Source organism: Panthera onca, chromosome B4, assembly GCF_046562875.1.
Source record: "Panthera onca isolate mPanOnc1 chromosome B4, mPanOnc1 haplotype 2, whole genome shotgun sequence".
Taxonomy (NCBI): Eukaryota; Metazoa; Chordata; class Mammalia; order Carnivora; family Felidae; genus Panthera; species Panthera onca.
In genome coordinates, this window is record NC_138345.1 from 35,546,383 (window position 1) to 35,572,736 (window position 26,354).

The following is a 26,354-nucleotide window of genomic DNA, read 5'->3' on the forward strand; positions in this document are numbered from 1 at the left end:
GGTGAATTTCTGGATTTTATTCATTCTTTATCTCCTGATGGTGACTCAAGAGTGGGCCAAGTCGCAGAACTATGGACAAGAACAACAAAAACTAGGAGAAACTCCTTTTTTAGTTTCAGAACTGGAGAAGTGGACTCCTGTAAGCTACAAAGCATGAAAAGAATCTCCCTCAGTCCCCCTTTTTTTCCTCTCCTAGCCCTACCCTGAAGCCAATTGCAGCGCAAAGCTGAACTGCCACTGTGGCAGTGATGGTGGTGGCACAGTCACCTAAAGATTCCAAAAAACAGCCTGTCTCTGCCACGGGAACTGGAAACCAGGACCCCTGTGGTCTAAAGATGGGGAAGAATTCCCACTATATATTTTTATCTTTCTTTTGCTTTACCTGTGAACATCCCAACCTATATAGACTAGCTGACTGTGATAAGCTAAAACTTTGACAGATATCCTGACTTTATAGCCAGAGGACTGGGGGAAAGGGTCCCTGAGAGCTCAAAAGTTGGGGAGACTGTAGAGGAGAAAGCTGAATAAGAAAATCTCCTAATTCTGATTATAAATGGACACATGTCCTGGTCTCACCTCTGAGGTTCACATACATGTAACAAAGACAAAGAAACAGCAAAGGCTTTGAGAACTCACCTACAATATAAATCACCATCCAAGTTTTAGACTAACACCTGAGTAGTACACAGCTTTGAAATGGAACGGACATAAGAACCATGGCCCACAAAAGGCAAGACAGAACTTCCTATCTAACCCTAAAAGAGTTGATCACCTTCTCAAACAAAATAAACATTCTCTGGGGGGTTTTAAGAGTTTTTAGAGTCTCACAATGTAACCAAAATGTTGGACATTTGGTACAATCCAAAATTGCTAATCATGCAAAAGAAACAGGAAAATCTGATTGATTCTCAAGGGAAAAGCCAATCTACAGATGCCTACCCTGAGATGATATAGATGTTGGAATTATAAGACAGTGGCTTTAAGATAGTTATTATTGCTGTGATCCATGAGGTAAAACTGATTTTTTAATGTTTATTTATTTATCTATTTTGAGAGAGCAAGAGCATGGGGATGAGGGGGAGAGAGATAATAGAGAAAATCCCAACCAGGTTTCACACTGACAGCACAGAGCCTGAGGCCAGGCTTGATCCTGTGAACTGTGAAATCATGACCTGAGCCAAAATCAAGAGTTGGACGCTTAACCCACTGAGCCACCCAGGTGCCCCCAAACTAAATACTCTTAAAAAGAATGTAAAGAGAAATTCTCAGCAGAGAAATAGATATAAAAACAAACCAGATGGAAAATTTGGAACTTAATAATACAGTATTCACTGGATGGTCTTAATAGCAGAATAGAGATATAGCAGAATAGGAATGAAGAGTCAGCAGCTTCAAAGATAGATCAGTAGAAATCACCAACCTGAAGATATAGAGGAAACAGATGAAAACAAAACAGGGCCTCAGAAACCTATAGGACAATATTAAAGGGTCTGAACTTGTGTCACTGGAGTACCATGAAAGAAGAAAAAGACTGCTGTAGAAAAGTTTTTGAAGAAATAATGACTGAAAACTTTCCAAACTTGGTGAGACACAAATATATGGAGTCAAGAAACTCACTGAACTCCAAACAGGATAAGCCCAAAGGAAACTGTGCCTCTTAATCATAACCAAACTGCTGAAAAGCAGAGTTTAAAAAATCATGAAAGCAACCAGAGGAAAATGGTACATATGGAGGAATAATGTTTTGAATGACTATAGATTTCTCTTAAGAAACCACAGAGCCTGGAAGACAGTGGGGCAACATTTCAAAGTGCTGAAATGAAAGAAATGTCAACTTCGAATTCTCTCCCCAGTGAAAATGTCCCCTAAGAATTAAGGTGAAATTAAAGACATCAGATAAAGAAAAATTAAAAGAATTTTTTGTCAGCTAACCTGTTCTAAAATAAATGCTAAAAGAAATTCTTTAGACTGAAGGGAAATGATACCACAGGGAAAGTTGGAACTGTAATGTGCCTTAGGAAGAGCAATATATGTAGTAAATATATGGGTAAATAAAAAGTACTCTTCCTTCTCTCTAGATCTTTAAAATGCGCAGGATTATTAAAAGCAAAAGTTATAATGTTGTCGGGGGGGGGGGTTAATGTATGTAGATGTGATATGTGTGACAACTATAATATAAAGGGGGAGCGCAAGGGGACCTATATAGTTGCAAAGCCTTTCTGTTTACTTGAAATCGTAAAATGAAAAATGTAGTAGACTGTGAAAAGTTAAGTGTGTGTATTGTGATCCCTAGAGCAACCACTAAAAAAATACAAACAGATATAGATGCCAATAGGTAAATTAAAATAGAATACTAAAAACATTTCAAGTAATACAAAAGTAGGCAAGAATGGAAGTAACATCAGAACCAAACAGGAAGGATAAACATGAAACAAAACAGTAGATCTAAATCTAACTATATTAAGCATACTAAATATAAATGATTTAAACATACTAATTAAAAGAGATTGTCCAATTGGGTAAAAAATCATGACCCGACACTATGCTGCTTATTAAAAAACCCTTTTTAAATGTAATGATGTAGATAAATTAAAGGTAAAAGAATAGAGAAAGATATACCAGGCAAATACTAATTAAAAGAAAGCTAGAGTGACTATTTTAATATCAGACAAAGTAAACATCAGAACAAAGAAAATTACCAGGGATAAAGATGGACATGATATAATGATAAAAAGGTCAGTTTATCCAAAACACATGACAATCATTAACATACACCTAATAACAGAGCTTCCAAATATGTGAAGCAAAAGTAATAGAAATAAAAGGAGAAATAAAACCTTGCAAATATACTTGGAAGACTTCAGTACTCCTTTCTATAATTGATAGAACAAATGGACAGAAAACAGCAAGGATATAGAAACCTGGGCAACACTATCAGTTACTTGATAGAGAAAGAGAGCGTGAGCAGAGGAGGGGCAGAGAGAGGAGACACAGAATCTGAAACAGACTCTAGGCTCTGAGCTGTCAGCACAGAAGCTGAAGCGGGGCTCGAACTCACAAATGGTGAGATCATGACCCAAGCCGAAGTTGGACGCTTAACCCACTGAGCCACCCAGGTGGCTCTGAAATTATTCTTTTTTTTTTTTTAATGTAAGTTGCAGAATTTTAATTTTTAAAAAAAAGTTTTTTAATGTTTATTTATTTCTGAGAGACAGAGTCAGAGCATGAGCAGAGAGGGGCAGAGAGAGAGGGAGACACAGAATCCGAAGCAGGCTCTAGGCTCTGAGCTATCAGCACAGAGCCTGATGCGGGGCTCGAACCCATGAACCATGAGATCATGACCTGAGCTGAAGTAGGACGCTTAACTGACTGAGTACCCAGGTTCCCCAAAAGGAACGAAATTCTGATACGTGCTACAACATGGTTGAACCTTTAAGACTTTATTCTAAGTGAAATAAGCCATACACAAAAGGACAAATACTGTATGATTCCACTTGTATGAAGTACCTAGTAGAGTTAAATTCATAGTGACAGAAAGCAGAATAGTGGTTACCAGGGGGCTGGAGAGGAGGGAATGGAGAGTTAGTGTTTAACAGGTACAGGGTTTTGGTTTGGGATGATGAAAAAGTTCTGGAGGTGGATAGTGCTGATGGTTGCACAATATCATGAATGTACATAATGCACTGAACTATGTAATTAAATATGGTTAAAATGGTAGGCTTAATGTTATTTATGTTTTACCATAGTAAAAAGAAATACTAGCAAATTGGGCCCAGGAACATATAAAAAGGATGATATAACATTAGCCTTATAATTTGCAGCTGGCTTATTATCCCCTCCATGCAAAACCACTGTTAGATTTATCTTCCTAAAGCATAAGTCTGATCAAGTCATTTTCCTGCTCAAAATCTTAAATGCCTACCAAGAAAACATTTTCACAAGGTGTTTAAGCCTTACTATAGTCAGGTCCCGGTTTACCTGTCTGGCCCAGTCTACCATTATTCTTCTACACTTGTTTTCTGTTGTAACCAAACACAACATATGTTTTTCCCAGAATATTCCTTAATTTCTTATCTCCATGTTTTTAAACATGTTTCTTATTTTTTCTCCTTGAATTCTCTCCCTCACCCTGACCAATCTCTACCATATAAATTCTACTCATATTTCAAAACCCAAGTGAAACTTGACCTCTCCCTACTGTTTTTATAATTCCTGTGTCTAGCTGTGATTTCTTGCTGCAACATATACTTTGATTTGTTTAGGTGCTTATTGAGCACTTGTCTGTTGATAGTGATGGATCAATGCTGGATTTCAAGAGTTCATTAATGAATAAGGCACATCCCTTCCCCCTTATAGTTTACTATCCTAGCACACAAGACGGACATATAAATATAAGTGTTCAAAATAATATGCTAAATGCTGAGCTGGAAATATGGAGCAGGCACTTACTAGTACTTATATTTTACCTTATAGATATTGGTCTTAGTTTCTCCATTAGCAAGCTCCTACGTGACAAGATATCCTTCCACTCTCCTTAATTCCTGGCATTAAGTGTGCACAGTTAAATATTTGCAATGAGTTTTTATTAGATTTCTTTATTCAAGGCAACCAATAAAGCTTAACCAACAATTTCACAACTATTTCTTCAATCTTTTTTCTTTTGGGGCATTATCCAACAGCCAATAAACATAACTTAAAGCTCTGTGTGGTTCCTGGATAGAAACTCAAAATACTAAATAATTTCAGCAGCTTACATAGGAATTCCTCTGCTCCTCAAGGTTGATTTTATATAGATAGTAGTAACATTTACCTAAAAGTTTCTAGAAATTATTGCAAGTTGTGAAAATTCATGCATTCTCATCTTGAGAAATTTAACAGTTCTAGGAAGAGATGTATAATGTGGGAAAATGTTAATTTAATCTTATGTGAATGTTCTTTATGAAACTTTAAGTTTTAAAAAACATTTTACAGAATGTTTCCTTCAGGGGCGCCTGGGTGGCCCATTCGGTTGAATGTTCAACTTCAGCTCAGGTCATGATCTCACGGTTTGTGAGTTTGAGCCCCGTACTGGGCTCTGTGCTGATAGCTAAGAGCCTGGAGCCTACTTCTGATTCAGTTTTTCCTTCTCTCTCTGCCCCTTTCCTGCTCCTACTCTGTCTCTCTCTTTCTCTTAAAAATAAATAAACATTTAAAGAAAAAGAATGTTTCCTTCAAATTTGTTTTATTGAGGCATTCTGATTTGATATTTAAGAAGTTTATTCACGGCAGCTCTTTCTGTCCACAGGTCCTATCCCTGTGCTTTAATAAAATCACCTTTTTAAAATGCACCCCCCTCCCCAAAAAAAGAAGTTTATTCATTACACCAAAGTTAGGATATATGAAAATAGGTCATGTTGCTATTTTCCAGTGGCCCTGTTAAATCACAATCACATGGCTTAAACAGTAATGCTTATGCTATAGACACTTTATCTGAGAATTAAATAAGAAATCCTTTTTTCCATGTTTGTGTAAGCAACCAAATCTGTAAGACTTTATCAACAACAGTTAAAAACAGGTAGTATTACCAAACACTAGATTTAAATTAAATCTTGTAAGCATTTACCATAAAAGAAAAAAAATGATAAGTTGTTCCCCATCAAAAGGAAAAATTTTATCAAATCAAAAACTTCAGGGTTTTTTGTTTGTTTTTTAGAGAGAGCTTGTGCATGCAAGCAAGCAGGCAAGGGGACATTGGGTGCAGGGTGGGGAGCAAGGGAGGAGAGAGGGAATCCTAAACAGTCTCACCACTGTGAGATCATGACCTGAGCTGAAATCAAGAGTCAAATGCTTAACTGACTGAGCCACCTATCTGCCTTCCCCTTTAAAAAAAAACAAAAAAAACAAAAAAAAACCTGTAACAACAAAAACAAAAACAAACAAACAAAAAAACCTTCTGCTCTTCTAAAGATACCTTTAAAAATTTTTTTCTTTATTTATTTTGAGAGAGAGAGAGAGAGAAAGAGAATGGGGGAGGGGCAGAGAGAGGGAGAGAGAATCCCAAGCAGAGGCTAACAGTGCAGAGTCCGATGTGAGGTTCAGTCCCACAAACCATGAGATCATGACCTGAGCCGAAAGAGTCAGACACTCAACCAACTGAGCCACCTAGGTGCCCCCTAAAGATACCTTTCAGAGAATGAAAAGGCAAGCCACAGACAGGGAAAAAATATTCTCACTTCATATATCTGACATAATATTTATATCCAGAATATGTAAATAATTCTAAGAACTCAGTAATAGGAAGAAAAGAACCCAATTTAAAAATTGGCAATATTTTTAACAGACATTTTACAAAAGAAGATCTATAAGTAGCCAATAAAGAGATGCTCAACAATAATTACCAGAAACTTCTAAGTAACTATGTTGTAGCAATAGCTTATTGCTTTTTATTGCTATATAGTATTCTATAGCATCAGAATATTGCAATCTGTTAATTTATTCTCCTGTTGGTGGGTTATCTGAATTATTTCTAGTTTTAAACTATTGTGAATAAAGTTGCCATGAACATTCTGGACCATGGTTTTCAAGTAGGTATATGCACTTAATTGTTTTGCGTTTTTAGCAACCACTTATATGTAGTACAGAGGTTTGTTAGTTTTAATAGATAATGCTGAACAGTTTTCTAAAGTTGCACGCCTGTTTATTCTCTTTCCAGTAATGTATAAGAGTTCTAATTGCTTCATATCGTTGTCAACACTTGATATTGTTCCTTTTAACTTGAGCTATTCTGGGAGTTCTGAAGTGATATCTCATTGTGGTTTTAATCTGCATTTTGCCGTAATTAATTGTGTTGAGCACTTTTTCATATGTTTATCGCACATTGGATGGATATGCAAATGAAAACTAGCATGAAAATACCACATAACTTAGTAGAATGGCCAAAATTTAATAACTGACATTACCTAAGTGTTAATAAGAATGTGGAACAGTCAGGGGGCCTGGGTGGCTCAGTCGATTAAGCGTCCGACTTGGCTCAGGTCATGATCTCACAGTTTGTGAGTTCAAGCCCAGGGGACAGGCTCTGACAGCTCAGAGCCTGGAGCCTGCTTCAGATTCTGTGTCTCCCTCTCTCTCTCTCTGCCCCTCCCCTTTCTGTGCTCTATCTCTCAAAAATAAACATTAAAAAAATTTTTTTAAAAAAGAATGTGGGAACATCTGAAGCTGTCATACATTGCTGGTGGGAGGGTAATATGGTCAACCACTGTGGAAAATGGTTTAGCAATTTCTTATAGACCTATAAACATAATTATCATGATCCAACAATTTCCATTCTTTAGTATTTACTTAAAAGAAATGAAAAAATATTGTCCATACAAAGACTTTTATCCAAATGTTCATAGCAATTTTATTTATAATAGCCAGAAAAATCTAGAAATAACCCAAATGTCCATTCATCAGTAAGTAAGTGGACAAGCAAATCTGGTATATCCATATAAGGGAGTACTACTTAGCAATAAAAAGGAATGAATTACCGATTGGTTCAATAACATGGATGAATTTCAAAAGCATCCTGAGGAAAAGAAGCCATCTACAAAAGAGTACATGTTGTATGATCCCATTCATATGAAGTCTAAGAACAGGCAAAATTAATCTATTGTGATAGAAGTGAGAAAATGATTTTATCTGCTGGGGTTGGTGGTGGAAATGCTATAGTTTTTGACTGAAAAAGTGATCACAATGTTTTATATCTTGTTTTGGGTGGCTGCTTACCTGAGAGTGTATTATTGCCAAAACTCATCAAACAAAACACTTTGAGTTCTGTCCCTTTTGTCATACATAACGTAGAGGCACCTGGGTGGCTTAGTCGGTTAAGTGTCCAACTTTGGCTCAAGTCGTGATCTCACAGTTCATGGGTTCAAGCCCCCCCCCCCCCCCCCCCCCATCGAGCTCTGTGCTGACAGCTTGGAGCCTGGAGCCTGCTTCGGATTCTATGTCTCTCTCTCTCTGTGTCTCTCTCTCTGCCCCTTCCCCGCTTGCTCTCTCTCTCTCTCTCTCTCTCTCTCTCTCAAAAATAAATAAACATTGAAAAAAAAGTGGAAACAATTGAATTTTATAAAAGAATACTCTTTACATAAATGAATACTTAAATATAATTGGTTACCTTTCTTTTTTATCCTGGCATGATTAACCACCATTTCTTCTAATCTTGATCTCTTCTTCTAAATTGATGAGAGTACTAAACTAACACTTCTCCAATTTCTATCTTGGCTTCCTCAACCTGGTATAACTCACTATCTTTATTCTAAAAGACATATTCAGGATTTTAAAACAAATGACACCAAAGCCTTCATGTAATTTGACCTCAACTGAAAGTTTTAAGTAATTTGAGGTAATGGAAATAGTTTAATTTGCGTTTGTAGTGTCTAGATTGTTAGGAAGGCTATGCCCCCTTTCCTCTGGCTTGGGCCATCTACTTCCTCCACAGGGCCAAAGAAGAAATGTTTCTTTTTGCTGAATATATGAAAACCTGTACAACTTGATCTTTTTTCCTGAGTGGAAGGAATTAGCTTTCCATTCCCCTTTTCAGTGTTGTTTTTTAAGTCAGTTTTCTGGCCTCTGCAATCAGACAACACAAAGAAATAAAAGGCATCCAGATCGGCCAGGAGGAGGTCAGACTTTCACTCTTCGCAGATGACATGATACTCTATATGGAAAGCCCAAAAGATTCCACAAAAAAACTGCTAGAACTGATTTATGAATTCAGCAAAGTTGCAGGATATAAAATCAAGCACAGAAATCGGTTGCATTCCTATTCACCAACAATGAAGCAACAGAAAGAGAAATCCAGGAATCGATCCCATTTACAATTGCACCAAAAACCATAAGATACCTAGGAATAAATCTAACCAAAGAGGTGAAAAATCTATACACTGAAAACTATAGAAAGAAATTGAAGAAGACACAAAAAAATGGAAAAAGATTCCATGTTCCTGGACAGGAAGACAAATATTGTTAAAATGTCGATACTACCCAAAGCAATCTACATATTCAATGCAATCCCTAGCAAAATAACAGCAGCATTCTTCACAGAGCTAGAATGAATAATCCTAAAATTTCTAAGGAACCAGAAAAGACCCCAAATAGCCAAAGCAATCTTGAAAAAGAAACCCAAAGCAGGAGGCATCACAATCCCGGACTTCAAGCTATACTACAAAGCTGTAATCATCAAGACAGTATGGTACTGGCACAAGAGCAGACACTCAGATCAATGGAACAGAATAGAGAACCCAGAAATGGACCCACAAACGTATGGCCAACTAATCTTTGACAAAGTAGGAAAGAATATCCAATGGAATAAAGACAGTCTCTTCAGCAAATGGTGCTGGAAAAATTGGACAGCGACATGCAGAAGAATGGACCTGGACCACTTTCTTACACTATACACAAAAATAAATTCAAAATGGATGAAAGACCTAAATGTAAGACAGGAAGCCATCAAAATCGTCGAGGAGAAAGTAGGCAAAAACCTCTTTGATCTTGGCCGCAGCAACTTCTTACTCAACACATCTCTGGAGGCAAGGGAAACAAAAGCAAAAATGAACTACTGGGACCTCATCAAAATAAAAAGCACAGCGAAGGAAACAATCAGCAAAACTAAAAGGCAACTGATGGAATGGGAGAAGATACTTGCAAGCAACATATCAGATAAATGGTTAGTATCCAAAATCTATAAAGAACTTATCAAACTCAACACCCCAAAAACAAATAATCCAGTGAAGAAATGGGCAAAACACATGAATAGACACTTTCCCAAAGAAGACATCCAGATGGCCAACCGACACATGAAAAAATGCTCAACATCACTCATCGTCAGGGAAATAGAAATTAAAACCACAATGAGATACCACCTTACACCTGTCAGAATGGCTAATATTAACAAGTCAGGCAACAACAGATGTTGGGGAGGATGCAGAGAAAGAAGATCTCTTTTGCATTGTTGGTGGGAATGCAAGCTGGTGCAGCCACTCTGGAAAACAGTATGGAGGTTCCTCAAAAAATTAAAAATAGAACTACCCTGTGACCCAGCAATTGCACTACTAGGTATTTATCCAAGGGATACAGGTGTGGTGTTTCGAAGAGACCTATGCACCCCAATGTTTATAGCAGCACTATCAACAATAGCCAAAGTATGGAAAGAGCCTAAATGTCCATTGATGGATAAATGGATAAAGAAGATGTGGTATATATATATACAATGGAGTATTACTCAGCAATCAAATGAAATTTGATCAAATTTGATGAAATGTCATGAAAAAGAATGAAATCTTGCCATTTGCAACTACGTGGATGGAACTGGAGGGTATTATACTAAGTGAAATTAGTGAGTCAAAGACAAATATCATATGACTTCACTCATGTGAGGACTTTAAGAGACAAAACAGATGAACATAAGGGAAGGGAAACAAAAATAATATAAAAACAGGGAGGGAGACAAAAACATAAGAGACTCTTAAATATGGAGAACAAACAGAGGGTTCCTGGAGGGGTTGTGGGAGGGGGGATGGGCTAAATGGGCAAGGGGCATTAAGGAATCTACTCCTGAAATCATTGTTGCACTATATGCTAACTAATTTGGCTGTAAATTTAAAAACAATAAAATGAAAAAAATAATAAAGTCAGTTTTCTGGCAGAGAGAAGCCGTAGCATCTATTTTGCAGTCCTTTTTCTAGAACAAAATATATAGTAAACAATTCATATATAGTAAGCAATTAATACAATTTTTCTTGATGGCTATTAGAAAACATATTATGAAATATAAGCTTTAATTTTTTTCCAAAGCTCCAGTTGAAATATACCTGGGCATAGTCATAATAAGTAATAGCAGTAAGAAAGCCAAATTTTCAAACAAAGATAGGTCAAATGCATTTTGTGAAATGTTTTCTCTTCCACTATTCTGTCATTAATTGGTTGATTATTGATTCTCTAGACTATTGAGAAAGCAGTGACCTGAGTAATAGATTACCAAGGGCAGAGACTACATCTTAATATTTTGTGTTCTGTGGTACCAAATAAGCACAGAAAATGAACAGATCTAGATAAGAAATAGACACAATGTACTTAATGTAATTCCCAAATCATATGAATTCTAGATTTGTTATTAGGGATATATGTCTGATGTTTTTGTCCAGCTTTGAAGATACTCTGCTTGGGGTGATTGAGAAAGGGCCACAATGTTGCCCAACTTTACTGAATTCCTCACTGTTGGCCATTTCATGGTAAAGATTGAAAATCCTACCTCTCAAGCTAATGTAGAGCAGTAACAGAAGCTGAACTGTGTGGTTCACCCTTGCTGTGGCCAAGGATGCAAAGTCTGGTTTTTGAAGCTCTCTCCTAGACTTCAGGCCACGTGGAGGAGGAAAAGGTCTTACATCTTAACAAATTTGAAGACCTCAAGACTTTATCAACTGTTTTTTTAACCTTGGAATCAGTTCAGGCAATTATTACAAAACCAATTTGAAAGGTTAAAAGTGAACTCTGTGTAAATTTATTACGAAGAAAATGAAAGTCACATTATCTGCCCACAGATAATTGAGAGTTATTTTTCCATTCTAAGGTATTTACTGGTGTATTGATCCTCAAATAGTAGTTCTTAACCTTCTTTGAGTCACAAATTCCTTTGAGGATCTGATGATCCTCCCTGCCCTCGCAACATTTTTCTTCCTCCCTGCCCTCGCAACATTTTTTAATTGCCTGCCATGTGCCAGGCATTGTTGGGGGGGGGGGGGCGGTTATGCTTTGTACTTCTTACCTTCAAAAATGTCTTCTTTGCATATAGACACATCATTTTGCATACAACTTCAGGGATTTTATTGAACCCCTAAAGCCCTCTAGAGTCAAGAAAGATCTTTAAAGTAATTATATGGCTAAAAATACTTGACATTCTACCAGAATCTTAGTATTTGCAGGAATAAGAAGAGAATGTTCTATTAAGGATCTGTCCAGTGATACAAGATCCTTAAAGTAAACTCATTCAAATCATATGCAGTATGGAATGGGAGACAAGGAATTTGACATTTCATATGCAATTAGACTAGGTAACTGATATAGTCTTGCTCTTTTACTGTACATGAGAGGAGTGGTTGGTTGCACTAGGTAACCAAGAATTCTTTCTACCAGCTCGAAGTCTGGGCTTCTTAGTGAGAAAGAAAGAAGGCCACCAAAATTTAAACCTTACAGTGTGGTCGCTGAATCTTACTCTGTGTCTGTCAGCCTCCTTTACCATTCTAACTGAAAAATTGACCTATTTATTATGCACCATTGCTCAGAAAGCTAGTGTGTTTTAATATATGGTTAAGGGTTGTACATCTGCTGTGACTTGAGTGATGAAACCTGTCACTCTGACCTTAACCCAGAATCACTCTTTTCTTCTGTCAATGCTCAGTCCGTGGTGAAAGGAAAAGATCTAAACTCTAGAGGAGACTATTAATCTAAAGAATTCACATCCTATCAGTTAAAGAAGGATCTGAAAAGCCTCACATAAAGCAAAATTTCACCTTTGAGCCATGTAGTATGTCTAGGTTTCATGGTTTTTTTTGTTTTTTTTGTTTTTTTTTTTTACTGTGTTGAGTTGTGATACTTGCTAGCTCCTTGAAACACACACACAAGGTGGGGAAACAATACTTCTCTTCACCCTGACCACCCAGTTTATGCAGCCTCCAGATTTCCATTATTACCAGAGGACTCAGTGGATATAGGACAGTCACATGAATTTAATGGGGAGCTGTGTATATGCATCTCTAAACTTATTTGACTTAACAATCTGGCACAGTTAGATAAAGAACCCATGTAGCAAAGCTGATACACAGATACTATGTGAGTGAAATTAAAGTGAAGTCACTTTTATTTTATCCTGAACCAAAAAACACTTTTAGGATTCTCAACTTTACCAAAGAAACATCTGCATAGTGATGCTATTTGGATTCATACACTACACTTGTGGCTTGGAGACAGACTGTATTTTATATTTTGTTTTTCAGAGCCCAGTTTGGCACAAGAGAAGTCTAAATCTTGGCAGAAAAAAACTGGATTCCAAAACACTTTCGGAAATGCTTAATGTGTGAAGCATCTTTTAGTTTCCCTACCCTAACACAGTGCTTTGCACATAGTCAGTGCTCATTATGGCTGCACTGAGTGCTCATATCTGTTCTTCTTTAGAGTCTTTCTTTTCTATTATTGACTTTTGTCCAAAAACCACTTAGAAAATAGTTTCAAATAATCAATTTGAAAGTATTGGATTAATATACTTCTTAACCCACAGAAGGAAAAGTTAGAATTTTTCATGTTCTTAGGGGTTTTGGAGAAATAAAACGATTTTAGCCAAGAATTTGTGTTAAAATTATCCTGTATACAGCCTTAGAGATCTAATTTAATTTAAGTAGGACCAAAACATGATTCAATGTTTATAACATAAAGGGCTTTGGGAAAAGTGGTATCTCCTATATCCATAATTATAGATTGAGGTCAAATTGGAACAAGTACAGAAACTCTGGCTTATTTTTCTTCAATCAAGAAGTAGCATTTGGGGGCGCCTGGGTGGCACAGTCGGTTAAGCGGCCAACTTCAGCTCAGGTCCTGATCTCACTGTTTGTGGGTTCAAGCTGTCTGTATTGACAGCTCAGAGCCTGGAGCCTGCTTCACATTCTGTGTCTCCCTCTCTCTTTCTCTGCCCTTCCCCTGCTCATGCTATCTCTCTCTCTCTCTCTCTCTCTCAAAAATAAACATTAAAAATTTTAAAAAAATTTTTAAAGAAGTAGCATTTGGCTCCTTTCTAGGCCACTGCTATATGGAATCTTAGAAGTTTTTCTTTGATCATATATTTAATAGTTAGGATATTTTCAGCAAAACTATTCCTGTAATTATCAAACACTTGGTTAAATAATCTGAGTCAAATATGACGAAGTCTGCTTTTCATTGGAACAAGCTTTGACATGTAGAAACACTCTTTTATGTTTAGGTTAAACATATATTTTTCATAAACTATAATTGTATGCGATAAGACTTATTTTGCTACGTTGAGATTCAAGATAAATGCATGTGATTTTGCAGATTAATTGCATTCTTTGAGCTCTTAGTTGCCAGGGCCTGACAGGTATTCAGTCAGGAAGACTGGCATATGGTAGAATTGTCATAATAATAAATACACATGAAATGAGTACATTAGTGCCTACAAAGTGCTGGGGCAATAGAAATATACAATCTGAGGGAGTTCAACCCCAGTGACAAAATCCCATCAAGATGGCTAATGCTGAAGGTTACCAAATGTGTGAAACTAAATTCCGGTTAGAAGGAGAAATGTTAAGCAATGTTAGCAGAATTCCCATGCTATGTAATCCCTGGTAGAAGTTGTTATCATTGAATACAGAGGATCTAGCACATCTAATCTGTGATGTGTAATTAGCCCAGAATAGTGATAACTATTAATATTAGCAATACAAGGAATATTGATAGTATAAGATCTTGTAGTCTGATTTCAGTTCAACTCAGCAAATATTTATTGACTGTCTACCCCATGCTAGTCTTATGCTGGGTGTATTAACAATGTCCTACCTTCCAGGAATTCATAGTCTAGTGGAGCAAACAGTTGTGTAAATACTTAATTATGACATGTGCTCTTTTTTTTCTTTTTTTGGTTCAAGGGTGTACAAAAAACTATGGGAGCAACAAAGAAGTTGAGATTATTTATCCCTAAAGGAATGAGAAAAACTCATAGTTCTGAAGACAACTATTAGCTCAGAGAGGGGGAAAGACACTTTAGGGAACCCATGTTTGTTATTTGTGGTCTAGGAGATTTTGAAATTAATCCACAGGATTATGAACAAAAAGAAGATGTAGGGGCACCTAGGTGGCTCAGTTGGTTAAGTGTCCAAGTCTTGATTTCAGCTCAGTTCATGATCTTGCAGTTGGTGAAATCGAGCGCCACATCGGGCTCTGTGGCTGTCCGTGTGGAGCCTGCTTAGGGTATTCTCTCCCTCTCTCTCTGTCCCTTCCCTGCTTATACATGCACACATGAGTTCTCTCTCTCTCTCTCTCTTTCTCTCTCTCTCAAAATAAATAAAATTAAAATATATATATATATATATATATATATATATATATATATATATATAAATTTAAATGGCCAAAAAGCAGAATAAGTAATTCTTATTTATTATTACCGATAACTTTTCCTGCTTCCTAATTTTTTTAATGTTTATTTACTTTGTTAAATCTCAGATTAAAGGAACTTTCCCCTGAAATAAATAAAATTAGGAAATTAGTATGTCATGAAAAAGATTCCATCTGGCCTTTCATGAACTTGAGGCTAGTAGCAGACCTAAAGTTTCTCATTTGGATAACGACCTCTGTGGAGATTAGGGAGGCCTAATGACATAACATGCATTTGTTTTAAATAAAAACCTTTTAAAAGATAAATCCATCCTTTTCTTTTGAAGTAATAAATGCTAGTGTATGGTTGGAGATACATATTAACTTAATCCAAATTACTATAATGCTTTAGTTGAGAGATTGTTTTTGTGGTTGTTGTTTCTGACATTAACTTTACAATGAAGATAATTTATTTAGAAAAAAGAATTGTTTTTACTTCACAATATTTATTTAGGTTTTCTACTGTTTCTCACAAAATGTTCATGAGTATTAGTCACCCATAAAATAGAAACTGCTTCTCATCTACTGTGAACCTTCCAGTATTTTGATATCATGGAATCACTGATTTGTGAGGTGCAGTAAAGCTATGTCATATGAAAAGAACCAGACCGGGGGGCCAAAGATAACACCGCTATGTAGACTCTCCGTGGCCAGTGAAGATTTTGTTTTACAAGATTGTGTCCGTGTTTGGTCAGTAGAGCTAAGGCAGAAGGTGAATGAAAGAACACTGCTCTAAAGGCATTAAAGAACATTATGAAGGAAAACATTTTTAGTGCAAAGCCTTCCAAATGGGGTAGAGGTACAGAGTCAGCGTAGAACAGCCAAACAGAGCTTGCGTTTCCCATATGTGGCTGCCAGAACATGGGCAGTATGATTGCTGTCCTAGCATTCAGTGCCATAAAAATACTGCCAATACTAGAAATCTCAGATTCCTCTTTGTTTCCTCCCTCTCCCTTCCTTCCTTCTACCCTCATTTCTCCCTCCCTCCCATCTTTCCTTTTTTCCTTTTTGAGAGTCCATATCAAACTTGTTTTTAAAAAAGGCTAATTCCCATCTCTTAAAACCAAGCCTACACCTCAAACATAAAAATTGTTTCAATCTTTATTTACTTCATTTGTAAGGTGGGGGGAGGAGCATATTTTAGAGAAAACAGATTGAACCAGTAAAAATGACATTGACTAAGTCATTTTGCCTTGTTAGACCACACATTCCTCATTAGTGAAATAGGTTGTTGAACTGCACACTTCTTAGCTGCCTTCCAGCTCTAAAACTTCATGATTCTAACTTCTGATTTTTTAACTACCGGTGATCTTTCAAGGGGTAGGAGCTGGGTGTACAGACTTACCACCAAATACCAGTGACAAGTCATCGTCAACGTGGCCAATCTTACAGAAAGATTCAAGAAACGTGATATTTGAGCAAAGTCTCAAAAACAAGTGTTTACATCAATTAGATGTTGGTCCTTACATTGGGGTTATTATTCCACTCATTTGGAAAAGACTTGGTGAAAGGAATGGGGTTTGAAGGAATTTTAAATTTTGGTTTATCCTTAACTGCGCAGAAGAGATTTATGTAATTTACACTGCCACATTTCCATAGCTTTCCTAGTTAAAAAAGAGAATTTAAATGCCTTCTTTGCTGCATTCTAAGAAGCATATATCCTTTTGCTTTTGAATGAAATTATTAAAGAGGGAGAGAGAATGGGGCGCTTGGTGGCTCAATTGGTTAAGTGTCCAACTTCAGCTTAAGTCATGATTTCACGACTTGCGGGTTCCAGCCCTGCATTGGGCTCTGTGCTGACAGCTCGGAGCCTGGAGCCTGCTTCAGTTTTTGCATCTCCCTCTCTCTCTCTGCCCCTCCCCTGCTTGTGTGCTCTCTCTCTCTCTCTCTCTCAAAAATTAACATTAAAAAAAAATTAAGGAGAGAAAGAGAAGAGAGCATTACCAAATCAGATATCCTTCTCATGCCTATTTAAACTTTACCTATGTAATTATGAATTATCTACTTCCTAACTATATGGCAATATGCCTTATATTTTGAAGTTGCACAAATATTAGCATGAATCCTTATTAGACGACTGCACACTACCATTCATGATTTGGAGTTGAAAGATATTTAGGGTAAAACATGGGGCAAATGATATATGGCTTAAAAGAACATCCTATATAGAAATACTTCTTAGGAACATAAGCCAGATGAGGTAAATCCCCAAAGAACATCCAGAATGAACTAATGCTCCAGGCTAATACGAATCCAAGAGTGCATTTAAGGACCTTTGATATTGCCTCTAATGACCTCTTAACTACCCTCTTAAATTTTTATCAGCTTTCAATTTTTCTGCTGAAGAAATTTAAAAAGAAGAAAATACCATTATCAGATATAATCAGCTTGCTCTCTTTGTCATCTGTGTGTACCTACATATTCAGACATGAAATCTAATGGGGGAATTTTTACTTTCCTTAATCTTGCATGCAGAATTAAAAAGAAAGTGGAAGATCGTTGCTTAAATAGATAGGTGAAGGCAATATTACATTGCCTGTTGCTTCAAACACTGTTTTTTTTCAATTGAAATTTTCCAAAGCATAAGATAGACCAGGACAGTACAGTTTTCAGCAAAAGTTCACAACTGTGCTATTGAAAGTCCTGCATTAAATACGAAGAGGATTGCCAAAAAGATGAGTTGTTACATCACACATTCTAGATGTCATTAGAATATTTTAGAGTAAACTTCAACGTGTTCTTTCTAGCCTGTACTCCACTTTTGGGTTACTTACCTCCAGGAGGGATGTAGAAACAGTTGAGTTGAGCTTCATGCACCAAAGTGCCCTTAAACTTCACCTCTGACTCGGCAGAAGGGTGCCTGGGAAGCGGCTGGTATGCAGGCGCAGCAGGCTGAACAAAGGCTCGAAGCATGGTGGATGTCCAGATGTGGACTAATAGGTCAGTTTTTTAAAACAAATCTCCTCATGAGCTTTTCTCCTTGTAATTTCTTAAAGCCCAGAAGTCATTCCCATTTCATTGTTCTACAAGTTTACACCGCTGTATCACCTCGCAAATTTAGGTCCCGGTGATTCCTTTTTAAGTGTTAGAATTCGAGAAACCACACCTTCTTTTTTGGTTCTTTTCAACCTATTTTTTTCTGTCTTGCCTGCTGTACTCACTGCCTACATATGGATGGGCCTCTCCCCCAGTGGCTGTACAAGAAAACTGGGATTGAAATGTGAAGTTAATGGTTTCTGTCAGCCTGTCAGCTCATCACCTCCCTGAGGCATGTTGATCTCTGGTTTTTATATATCAGCACGAGCTGCTTTGATATAGCCTCTTGTGTGGAAGAGTGATAGTTTTGTCCAGGGGTTGGGAGACCTTGGGCCTAAGAGGCAGAAAACTTCAGTTGGAATGTGCACGCTCATGTAACTGTTGGCCCTTTCCTGGTGGAATGCAACTCAAGTTGCGAAACTATTTTAAGGAGAAAAAAACTTAGGTCCAGTTCTACATTTTATCTCAGTGTTACCCTTCAGTAGCCGGGACTGTTAGTCGGTCTGGTTTTTTCTCCACCGACTAGTTAAATTTTATGTTCAAACTAAGTATTAACTGGGATGAAAAGTGCTATTTCAAAATGATCCCATTTTAATTTTGAAGTCCCGTTGTTTTAGAGATAAATGGTCAAGTCCTAAAGAAACCTCCACCATGTCTTAAATAGTCATTACAGACCTGATCTTCCCTTCATTCTGCTTTGGCATCTGAAAGATGTTTTCATAGCATTTTTCCTTCCTAAATCTACATTTCAGTTACCTCATGGTAATGACATTGTCAGACTGCTTTTCTGTTTGTATCAACAGTTTCCTTGGCATCTAACTCTTATGAAAACCTAATCCTTATGTCAAATGCCACAAATGTGTAACATCAAACAAAAAAAATGACACTCAAAACATTTCTACTAATACATTCTACAGATGAGACACAAATGGCTCGTTTTCCTCTGCCAGTGGGCCTGGAGTTTCTTAGTTGTGCTGTGTTTTTCTCCCCTGCTACCACCTTTCTCTTTTGATAGTTTTGGGAAACCCAGTCTCCAAGAAAAGAAAGGTTTCACTGTAACCAAAAAATAGACCAGGCTCCTAGTTTTATAACTACAATTAAAACTGCCACAACACACAAATGTATTCAGATTTATTGTCGTTGAATGTCAGTGACCTAATGCACTTTTGCTTACAAGGACACAAGGCTCAATGGGTGAGTGTATAGGAATCTGTGTAGGCAATCAGAATAGGACATTAGTGTGGATGGATTTGCAAAGAACCTTGAGTGAAAAGCTTTAAGATACACATTTAATGATCTTGAGATGAAAGAATTTCTTTTCAGTATTGAGGCTCTCTCAGCACATAAGCTTCAGAATTCAGATGTTCTTTTTTCAAAAGATTATCAATGTACTAAAGAGAAATATGTGTATGTATTTCTAGGAGGATAAAATGGTCCTGTTCAGGAAAATGCTGGAGGGTTTTTCCATTTTTTTTTTTTCCTCTTCACATGTAGGTAAGATAAAGATTCCTGGCACACTAATCATATAAAAAGTTTAAAACCTCATTGCCACCTTATGGCGAGTCAGTAATTCAGATTTATAGGGTTCCTTTTAAAAAATATATCTGTTTAAAATAGCACTAAAGAGACATTTCCTGAAGCTTTGTATCTGAATCATTACTGACAAGAAGCAGAAATCCCACACTGAGGCACTGGTCAGACAGGTGGGGAAAAGAAGTTGTTAAAATATCAGCTGTTTTAATGACCAAATAATATGTATATAATTAAATGTTTTGAACGTTTAAATTTTTAAAGTTTTTCCTTTAAAAAAATATTTTGTTGGGGCGCCTGGGTGGCTCAGTCGGTTAAGCGGCCAACTTCGGCTCAGGTCACGATCTCGCGGTCCATGAGTTTGAGCCCCGCATCGGGCTCTGTGCTGACAGCTCAGAGCCTGGAACCCGCTTCAGATTCTGTGTCTCCCTCTCTCTCGGCCCCTCCCCTGTTCATGCTCTGTCTCTCTCTGTCTCAAAAATAAATAAACGTTAAAAAAAAATTTTTTTTTAATATTTTGTTATTTTTCATTGCTCTATCGTAACATTGCTGCTATTTTCAATGAAGATTATTTAAATGTATCTGTAGTTAATGCATCATTTATATGATTAATACCACCAAATCCTTAACTAGATCTTTATAAATGTACTTTGGAACTGTTTAGCCTTTGCTATAAAAATGATGTAAATGGGCACATACTAAAGTATACAGTTTATTTGAAAATTGTTAGATGAATCCATAGCAGCTACAACTTACTACATTTTTCTTTCATTCCTAAATGAGTAAGACATAGTCACATCTCATCTTTCAACAGTTGTAAGTTTTCTGTACATTCTGAAGGCAGAGATTTGTTATTGAATTTTATTTTTTTCTGTACTCTTTCTTAACTTACAGCTTACAAAGCCAGTTTTTCAGTTAACATATTCCTGAGAGAAGGAGAGAGGTTTCTAGGCCTAATTTGTGCATCAGGTTTCTGAATACTTAAAGATGAAATACATATATAAATGTGCAGATGGAGTCTAGAAACAATGATGCTTCAAAGCCAGGAGTTTAGTCTTCAGCCTGTATTCATTCATTTAAGAAGCATTTGCCAGATGCCCATTATGTTCAGGTACTATATTGTTAAGGGCAACATACTTTATTGGGGGTATATATATGTGTCTGTGTACGCATAAGACCACTACAGATTTCTCTGTGGCCTTAGAAAATTCGAGTACTAGGTTTTCAAGCTTAAACTCCAGTGATTGGTTTCATTTATTTGTAAGTGTGTATTTTCTTCAAGATGGAAAGGGAATTTCTTTCCCTTTTGTAGTTTTGAAGGTGCTCATAATTTGTTTGATGTGTTTTTTGCAGTGTCCATTTATGGAATTTGGTTTTATGATAAGGAAGAATGCCAAAGAATTGCAGAGCTTATGAAAAAGTAGGTACTGAAAGGCTAAGTATTTTTCAGGACATGATGATTTTGTTTGTGTTTCCCAGTATGACTGCACTATACTCTTAACAGAATATCTCTCTCACAGCAATCCTTTCCACAGTGGTTAGGAAAACATTTACTACTACTTAGATGAAAAACAGACATATTTTTACATTTTCACTAGATAAGATCCCTCAGTAGGTAGAACAGTTCACCTCATTTTTTTTTTGCATGTGTGAAATATCGATGATATGAATTGTTCCAGATGGCAGTTTTCTTCAATATTTTACTCATTTGCAAATTAGCAGTTTTTTTCTTTGAAAAGCTATTAGTATAGCTGTCAGTAAAAAGAACACTCTGAGCCATTTTAAAGGCCACTACACATTCTCTAAGATCTTCCATTTCCTTCCTGCCCTAAACTCTTTCCTTTAACTGCATACCCATGGTTATGGGAGGTCAGAATTTCCTCACATCTCAAATGCTGTTGAGTACGTAGACTTTATTTTCAATCTTGTTGGAAATATCTGGGTTAATATTAGTTTAGTGATCAGTAGACAGTCTTTTTTTTTTTTGTAGCTAGTCTCTTTTTCTTTTAATCTCTTGATACGTTGTGGTTTGTCCCATCTGCATTTTGGGAAATTTAAATCACTGTCTGACTTTCCCACTCTTGGCTCCCCTGACTGCCTTGAAAGGAAGGCCCAGGTAAGCATGCTGTCTATTCTGTGATTGGTTCTTGAGCCCCGACGCTGCTCACTGGGAGGCAGTTCTTTCCCTGCTTTATGGGGATGGTTTAAAGCCTCAGAATGAACTAAATTTCCTACACATGCCATATCGCAGCCAGTGACTGGACTTCGCCAAACACACAGTATGGCTGCTGCCCGCATGGATTTGACAAAGCATCTCCATCTGTAAAAGAACCATTTTCCAATTTTAAATCCTGAGGCAAGGAAATGACTTAAAAGTGACCCCCCAAAACGAAATGTGGGGAACACTTTTTTATAAATAGATTTCTGAAAATCTAGCTTGTGATAGCTAATTGTAGGTAACCAGCTCAAGTTGCAGATGGTGATTAAGTGTGCTCAAACTGGTATTTACCACCATAACAACTAGTTCCTAACACATTCATGTTATTGTAAACTGTGCAATGGATAATAATAGCAGGATTTTATATAGATTAAAAAATACCCTGTGGCTCAGCCAAGAGGCCATGTTAAAATTGTTAGCATTCTGCAGTAATTACTTAACAGCTGGGGCAGGAAATTGATTGTTGACTAGCAATAAGCAGCTGATATGTGTGGATTCCGAGCCCTTCCTCAGTTAGAATTAAATCTCCCAGTAAATTCTCAGATCTCTTTTACCATAAATGACATGGCAGTTGTAAAAATTTGAGCTGAAAGTCAAAGCACACAAAAGGAAAAGTATTTTTCTCAGTGTCACCTAGCACCACATAGGAGCAATCTGGTCTCCCTTCTGTATTGTTTTCAGGAAAACAGAAGACACTCTACATTGCTCCATTTGTTTGTTTGTTTGTTTGTTGTAATGCCCCTCTTCTAGAGTGGAATCTTCATAGTTCATAAACTGCCAGAGGACTACAGGATTTGAGTTGCTGGAATCAATTTTGCTTTGACTTCAAGGCATATTGAAACAAGGAGGGGGGGTGGAAATCTCGATATGCCATGCCGTTTGCTCAGTGTTTGAGAACTCTAAATTGGGTTTCCTCAGCAATTAATGAGTCCTGTCAAATGCTCTAAATGAGGAGTCAGCAAACTTTTTCTGAAAAACAAAACAAAACAAAAAAACAAGTATTTTAGGCTTTGTAAAGCCATAGTTATCTGTCACATCTGCTCAACTCGGCAGTTACTGTGCGAGGCAGCTAAGTGATACAGTAGCAGTGTGTCTGTTTGTAACTTTACAAAAGTAGGTGGTGGGCCAGATTTGGCCTGCAGGACATAGTTTGCCCACCCCTACTCTGGATTCATTTATGTACTCACTGTACTCAGGACCTCCACTCTTATTTTTCTTCTTTCAGTTCCTAAGCAGTCTTACTTCTATGACTATAGCAAGACAAAAACAACTGGATGAGAATTGGATGGTTTTAAAAGCCATTTATGTTGAGTTCGTTTTTCTTCTGTGGATTCTCCCCTCTGTTTTTCTAGCCTAACTCAGTATGAACAGTTGAAAGCCCATCAGGGAGCTGGAGCAGGAAACTCCCCGATGATCCTCAATTCAGGAGAGGGCAAGGAAGTAGATATCTTGCGAATGCTCACCAAGGCCAAAGATGAATACACCAAGGTGAGTTTTTGTCTTCCCTTGTGAAACATACTTAAATCCTACAGTGGTAATATGCTTGTTGGGAAAGGCTTAGCGCTATTCCTTCCACCAAACAAAATTGTATGACAAGTTAAGTCTTTATTTGCTTTCAGCAGGATAAAGAAGACTTGTTTGTTTTAAGTGGATTAAAAGGTAGCCTAAGAAATCATCAGGCTTCATATATACAAATAGTACCCAATCAGAAGGTTTACTAGAAGACCCCATTTACAGTAGCAACTATTAATATAACATTCTTTGGAATAAAGGTAACAAGGAAAGGGCAAAACCTGTATGAAGGCATAAAAATAGACTTGACCAAATGGAAATATATGTCCTGATCTTGGATAAGAAGATGAAACTTAAAGCTTTCACTTCTGTTTAGTCTGTAAATTTAAGATGATTCCTAAACAAATAAAGACTGGTTTATTTTCTTCTTTTCTGGAGCCAGACATGTTGATTGTAAAGTTCATCAAGAAATATACAGGAAGAAAAGCAGCAGAAACTCTGACAAAGAAGGGCACTATTGGGAGAGAAGGGGCAGCAAACTCTGAATATTAAGGCATTAACACCTAAGCACATAAAACACTATGGTCTTGATGGTATCGATGCATAAACAGCCAGAGAGACCAATGGGACAGGTGAGAAAGTCCAAAATGACCCCCCATTAGGATGTCATTTAGGATGAAGATAAAGATGAAAATCTCAAATCAACTATTTGAGTGGATATTTAAATAAATGAAATGGGAACAAATGGTAGCCATTTGGAAAAATACAAAATTGGATTTGTCCCTTATACCAGGATAAATTCCAAATTATTAGAAATTTAAATGTAAAAAAAACCATTCAAGTACCAGAGAAAAATTTGTATGGATTTCTTTGTAATCTGGAAAGGGAAAATCTTCCTAACTATATCTTAAAACCCAAAAGCAATTCATTCAGCTATATAAAAATCAAAAAATAAATGTTTTGCCTGGTTTTAAAAAGTGGAAAGATATATAAAACTGAGAAACATTTATATTTAAGCAACAGGAAGAGGGTTAATTTCCCTATTTTATACACTGCTCTTATAAAAATTGAGAAGTAAAAGATTGACACTCTCTAAAAACATAGGAAAAAAGAAAATTAGGGAAAAATGATAATTAAAACCTAGGATTTGGAAACCAGCTGAAATAATGTACATAACTGAATATCATATTGTGATATAATTACTTAGAAAAGAAATTAGAGTGACTTCAGAGCCCCATATTTGGACCCTTAGTACATTATATCTAAAGGACATAAGGACCCTTAGAGCATTATATTTGAAGGACAAAAAGAACTGCAAAGAAATTGTAAACTTCATTCAGTGGTTTTATTGTTAATAATAATATTGGCATTGTAATTTTTTTAGCTGTCATGGATATAATAAATGAGTATGTTTATGTGCTCAGAACAAAACCTGTCGTATGAGAGAAAAATATTAAGTTAAAGTCATATAATGTTAAATTTTAAGTAGAAGTGTGAGAATTAGTTCATATTTGGTTTCTTAAATATGTAGTTACTAACTTCTACCCTGAAGAGACCTAGAGATAAGTGACAACCCAGTAGCAATAAGCACCCTTGGCCCCAAGATTTTTGTTTCTAAATACTGTTCCCTCCTAAAAGGTATCAGCGCTCTTTGAAGAAATTCCCAATTCCTATATCCCATGTCTGGGATAGGAAAATCAAACAATAGGGTTATGTGAAAGGGGCACAGAAGTCAACGTGAAGGGACCGCTAACCAAAACATCAAATTCTAACATCAATAAGAATGACTACAATGGATTGAAACACATTGCATATATATAATCTGTGAGTTCGTGGTGATGAGAGAGCAAGCAGACTAAAAATATAAAACAAAACAAAAAATAATTGTTGGCTATTCTTGGAGGTATTAGGACACCAAGTCGTTCCTCTGATAATTGGTAGTTTATGGGAAGGAATTAAGCATTTACCCTGCCTGCCCAGCAGGGACCAATTTTCAGAGTAACCTCATAATCCTGGTTTAGGAGGGAAAGTTCTCAACCAAGAATTCCAGCTATTAAATGTAGATGAAGTGATAGAACTTAAAATCACCATAGTAAAATAAGTGATTCAAGCAATTGTCATTAGTAATGTTAATATTATGAGAAAGTTTGATGGAAACTTGACCATGGAAGGATCAATCTGCCACCATCTGAATCCACTGATCAGTGCCTTTAAAAGTCAGATAACCAGGGGCACCTGGGTGGCGCAGTCGGTTAAGCGTCCGACTTCAGCCAGGTCACGATCTCACGGTCCGTGAGTTCGAGCCCCGCGTCAGGCTCTGGGCTGATGGCTCAGAGCCTGGAGCCTGTTTCCGATTCTGTGTCTCCCTCTCTCTCTGTCCCTCCCCCGTTCATGCTCTGTCTCTCTCTGTCCCAAAAATAAAAATAAAAACGTTGAAAAAAAAAAAAAAAGTCAGATAACCAGACATCACATGCCTCCTAATGTGATATAATGTGAAACAGAAACATGTAGCACCACTTCGAAATGTTCTTACATGTCATTAGATCCTGAATCTAAGTCTTGAGCTTTCTTAAACTTTATAGTTTACAGAAAATGAAAGGGAAGAGGGGGAAAGGGCAGGTAGAAAACAACTTCAATGACACAACAAGGAAGCTCAGAAAAATCCTGAGGGGAGGGTACATAGTAAAGGACAACGGACTGAATTTCTTTAGCATGCCTTTGACTTGATGGTTGACCTTCTCTTGATTGTTGGACTGTGAGCTACTTGAGTACTAAGAACATCCTTCATTTATCTTCAGAACCTTCAGAGCTCCCAGCACATAGGTGCTAAATAAATGATTGTTGAGGGAATGAATACAAATGAATATGAATCTGAATT

At 36.9% G+C, this 26,354-nt stretch overlaps 1 protein-coding gene across 1 annotated transcript in view; it reads left to right on the forward strand.

Moving 5' to 3' along the window:
• The window catches only part of DCP1B (decapping mRNA 1B), a 58,947-nt gene that overhangs the window by 19,570 nt on the left and 13,023 nt on the right, over positions 1-26,354 (forward strand). The window contains exons 4-5 of the mRNA XM_060658892.3: positions 21,100-21,166; positions 23,317-23,452. Coding sequence (XP_060514875.3) covers positions 21,100-21,166; positions 23,317-23,452 — 203 coding nt within the window. The remainder of the gene's footprint in view (positions 1-21,099; positions 21,167-23,316; positions 23,453-26,354) is intronic.